This window comes from Chrysochloris asiatica, unplaced genomic scaffold (genome assembly GCF_000296735.1).
Source record: "Chrysochloris asiatica unplaced genomic scaffold, ChrAsi1.0 scaffold00167, whole genome shotgun sequence".
In the NCBI taxonomy this organism is placed as follows: Eukaryota; Metazoa; Chordata; class Mammalia; order Afrosoricida; family Chrysochloridae; genus Chrysochloris; species Chrysochloris asiatica.
Genome location: NW_006408685.1, coordinates 7,604,357 through 7,609,011, shown reverse-complemented (window position 1 = coordinate 7,609,011; position 4,655 = coordinate 7,604,357). Strand labels below are relative to the sequence as shown.

The window sequence follows — 4,655 nt, the reverse complement described above, 5'->3', positions numbered from 1 at the left end:
TTGATTGTGTTGTTTACATCTTCTGTGTCTTTGTCAAGTTTCTTTCTGGTTGTTCTATCCATTTTTGAAAGTGGTGTATTAACGTCACCCACTATTATTGTAGATTCATCTATTTCTTTCTTCAAATCTATTAAAGTTTGTTTTATATATTTTGGCACTCTTTCATTGGGAACATAGATGTTTAACATGGTTATTTCATTTTGTTCAATTGTCCCTTTAATCATGAGATAATGCCCATCTTTATCTATTATGCTGGCTTTTGCCTTGAAGTTTATTTTATTCGAGATTAGCACTGCCACTCCTGTTCGCTTTTTTTACAACTAGCTTCGTATATTTTTTCTCATCCTTTCACTTTTAATCTGTTTCTGTCTCTGTGTGTGAGATGTGTCCCTTGCAGACAGCATATTGGAAGATCTTGTTTTCTTTTCCATTCTGCCACCCTCCATCTCTTAACAGGTGCATTCATTCCATTTACATTCAGTGTAAGTATCAATAGGTATTGATTATTTGCTGTCATTATATTTGTTTTTTGTAGTGTTGCTGCTTCTTTGTTCTATTTGTCTTTCTCTGTTGAATTCATGATTTTTGTGCTCTTTCTTGTGCATTTCCTCATAGTTTTAATATTTTCATATTCTTCTTGGGTTCTCATTCTCTTGATATGTAGTGAAGTGCTAATTTTCTTTGAGGTTGCCTTATGGTCCATTGAATTCTCTGTCCATTTAGTGCAGTCTATTTTACCCTGTAATCTACCTGACCTTCTCACTGTCTGGATCTCTTTTCCTATGTGTTCACCTTCTTTTGCATTGTACTTGTTTTGGTCATAGACTGCCCTCCCAGAGTCTCTCAGTTTGTTCTTATAGTTTTGTTTTGTTAACATTTCTTTTTTCTGTTGACTTATTTCAGGGAGGTGCTTCCATGTACGTCAATCTCTGGTTTTTGTCTGTTCTTGTTGGTTCTCGGTCCACAGACCTCACTTTAGGATGTTTTGTAGTGCAGGGTTGGCTTTGGTGAAGTCCCATAGCTTCTGTTTATCCGGGAATGTTTTCTTTGAAGGCTATTTCCTGAGACTTTACTATAGTAACAGAAGATTTAAAGAGAGGTACAATTAATCATGGAATGACAATATAACAAACATTGATGAGGATATATCCCTGCAGTTACCATGAAGCTGACATGTTTCTGTGAGAATTTTGCTCACATTAAGCGCAGTATTTTGAATTTTGCTCACTTCACAGTAGCAGTATGGAAGAAATATCAAAATTGGACATAAAGAAGTCTTTTATCTCTGAATCCTTTTATGGACAGAGAGGTGTGAGGTCTGATTAAATGCTTTCTTACACTCCTGACATTCATAGGGCCTCTCTCCATTATGGAATCACTTTTATGTACTGTATTGTGAGGCAAATCTGAAGAGTTTCCCTCCACTGTGTGCTCTTTATATGAAAGGAGGGTTAAGTGATGATTTAACATTTCCCCACATGATGAGGCTTTCTGCTCCCATAAAGATTTCCAGCCTCGGAAACCCTGTACAGGATTCCTATAAATCGGAACCGACTGCACAGCACATAACCACCACCACCATCAAATTCCTTACTTTCATAGGGTCTTTCTCCACTGTGGATATTTCTATGTGATTTGAAACTTGAGAAATGAGTAAACCTTTCCCCTGATTCCTTATACTCATAGGGTCTCACCACTGCGGATTCTTCTATGTACAATAAGGGCTGAGGCTCTTGTAACGGCTTTCCCAAACTGTTTACATTCTTAATGTCTCTCTCCACTATGAATTCACTTATGTATACTGAGGGAAGAGAAACAAGTAAAGGTTTTTCCACATTCTTTACACTCATAAGGCCTCTCTTCACTATGGATTCTTCTATGTGCTGTAAGATGTGAGGTTCTTGTAAAGGCTTTCCCACACTCCTTACATTCATAGGGCCTCTCTCCACTGTGGATTTCTCTATGTGTTTTAAGTTGTGAAGTTGTTCTAAATGCTTTCCCACACTCCTTATATTCATAGGACTTCTCTGCACAGTGGATTCTTCTATGTATTCTAAGGTATGAGGTGCTTTTAAAGGATTTCCCACACTCCTTACATTCATAGGGCCTCCTTCCACTGTGGAGTACTGTATGTGTTCTGAGGCTTGAGGGTGTTAGAAAGACATTCCCACACTCCTTATTCATAGGGCCTCTCTACACTGTGGATTCTTCTATGTCTGCTAAGGTGTGCAGTTCTTTTAAAGGCTTTCCCACACTCCTTATATTCATAGGGCTTCTCTCCACTGTGGATTCGCATGTGTCTCCTGCACTGTGAGGACAGTCTGAAGGCTTTTCCACATTTCTTACATTCATAAGGCTTCTCTCCGCTGTGGATTCTTTCATGTTTGCTAAGGTGTGCAGGTTGTCTAAAGGTTTTCCCACACTCCAAACATTCATGGGGCCTCTCCGCACTGTGGATTCCTCTATGTGTTGTAAGTTGTGCAGTTGTTCTAAACGCTTTCCCACACTCCTTACATTCATAGGGCCTCTCTCCACTGTGGGTTAGCATATGTCTCCTGAACTGTGAGGAAAATCTGAAGGCTTTCCCACATTGCTTACATTCATAAGGCTTCTCTCCGCTGTGGACTATTCTATGTTCTGTAAGATGTGAGGTTGTTCTAAAGGCTTTTCCACATTCTTTACATTCAAAGGGCCTCTCTCCACTGTGGGTCCGCATGTGTCTCCTGCACTGAGAGGACAGTCCAAAGGCTTTTCCACATTGCTTACATTCATAAGGCTTCTCTCCACTGTGAATTGTTCTATGTACTATGAGGCCTGAGACTCTAACAAAGGCTTTCCCACATTCCTTACATTCATAGGGCCTCTCTCCACTGTGGGTCCGCATGTGTCCGCACTGTGAGGACAGTTTAAAGGCTTTTCCACACTGCTTACATTCATATGGCCTCTCCACACTGTGGATTCTTCTATGTGTTGTAAGTAGTGAAGTTGTTCTAAAGGCTTTCCCACACTCCTTACATTCATAGGGCCACTCCGCACTGTGGATTCCTCTATGTGTTGTAAGTAGTGAAGTTGTTCTAAATGCTTTCCCACACTCCTTACATTCATAGGACCTCTTTGCACTGTGGATTCTTCTATGTTTTCTAAGGTATGAGGTGCTTTTAAAGGCTTTCCAACATGTCTTACATTCATAAGGCTTCTCTACACTGTGGATTATTCTATGTGATTTAAGATGTGCAATTGTTCTAAACGCTTTTCCACAATACTTACATTCATAGGGCCTCTCCACACTGTGGATTCCCCTATGTATTTTGAGGTGTGAAGTTGTTCTAAACACTTTCCCACACTCCTTACATTCATAAGGCTTCTCTCCACTGTGGATTCTTCTATGTCCTGTAAGATCTGCGCTTGTTCTAAAGGCTTTTCCATATTCTTTACATTTATAGGGCCTCTCTCCACTGTGGATTATTGTATGTCTTCTGAGGCTTGAGGGTGTTAGAAAGCCTTTCCCACACTCCTTACATTCATAGTGCCTCTCTCCACTGTGGGTTCCTATGTGTCTCCTGCACTCTGAGGAAAATCTGAAGGCTTTCCTGCATTGCTTACATTCGTAAGGCTTCTCTCCCCTGTGAATTGTTCTATGTACTATTAGGCTTGAGACATTAACAAAGGCTTTCCCACATTCCTTACATTAATAGGGCCTCTCTCCACTGTGGGTCTCTTGCACTGTGAGGACAGTCTAAAGGCTTTTCCACATTGCTTACATTCATACAGCCTGTCTCCACTGTGAGTTTGCAAATATCGACTCTGCTGTGAGGAATCCCTAAAGGATTTCCCACACTCTTCACATTCAAATGACCTCTGTGCACTGTGAGTTCCTACAAGTCCAGGGAGGAGTGACGCCTCACCAGAGACTTTCCCACACTCCGTATATTCATGCGGCCTGTCTCCACTTATCTTACATTTATGAGTATTTTTCCCACCATGAGTGCTCACAGGCGTGGTCAGAGGAGAAGGACACCTGCAGTCTTCTCCACAGTCCGGACACTGACAGGTACTGCTCCCAGCGTGAGCTCTACTACGATTGTTCTCTAGGGAATGATCCAGGAAGGCTCCTCCATACTCACAGCATTCAAAAGCATCTACTTCTGTGGGATCTATTTGCTGCACAGAAAGACCAGGAATCGGGCTAGATATTTCCCCACACTGGTTGTGTTCACAACGTTCACCCAGGTTCTTGATTGTACCAATTCTCAAATGTCTCCCCTGGTTGTCAAGGTGATCCTTCCAGCCATGTGATTCCATGACTGCACCAACTGAAGCCAGGTTTCTCAAGGTTTCCATCATCACATCTCTGTAGAGTTTCCTCTGAGCAGGATCCAGCAAATCCCACTCTTCGTGCGTGAAGACCACCGCCACATCTTCAATGATCACTGTACCCATTCCTGCGCTCCACCTTTCGGATGTCTAAGAGCAGGTTCCCGAAGCTCCGCGGATTCAGGCCGAGGGACGATAGTGGACGCGGAGCTCGGGGCACATTAGAAACAGATGAACAGCGGCCATCCGCGCCCCCAATACTGCTCGTTTATGGACTGGAATCACTGGCTGGGCTCCTCTCCCTGCTCCACGCGTGAGACCGGAAATGGAAGGGAGATGGG

General features: G+C 42.4%; 1 protein-coding gene across 1 annotated transcript; it reads right to left on the bottom strand.

The window, feature by feature from the left end:
• Nucleotides 1–1,694: 1,694 nt before the first annotated feature.
• LOC102833714 (zinc finger protein 14-like) lies at nt 1,695–4,440 on the bottom strand (the record flags this gene model as incomplete). The annotated part of the gene is made up of 4 exons (XM_006871317.1): nt 3,762–4,440; nt 3,304–3,642; nt 2,347–2,886; nt 1,695–1,801 (listed from the first exon to the last, which is right to left on the bottom strand). Coding segments are annotated over exons 1-4 (1,665 nt in total), but the record flags the coding sequence as incomplete, so codon positions are not given.
• Between the last annotated feature and the right edge of the window lie 215 nt (nt 4,441–4,655).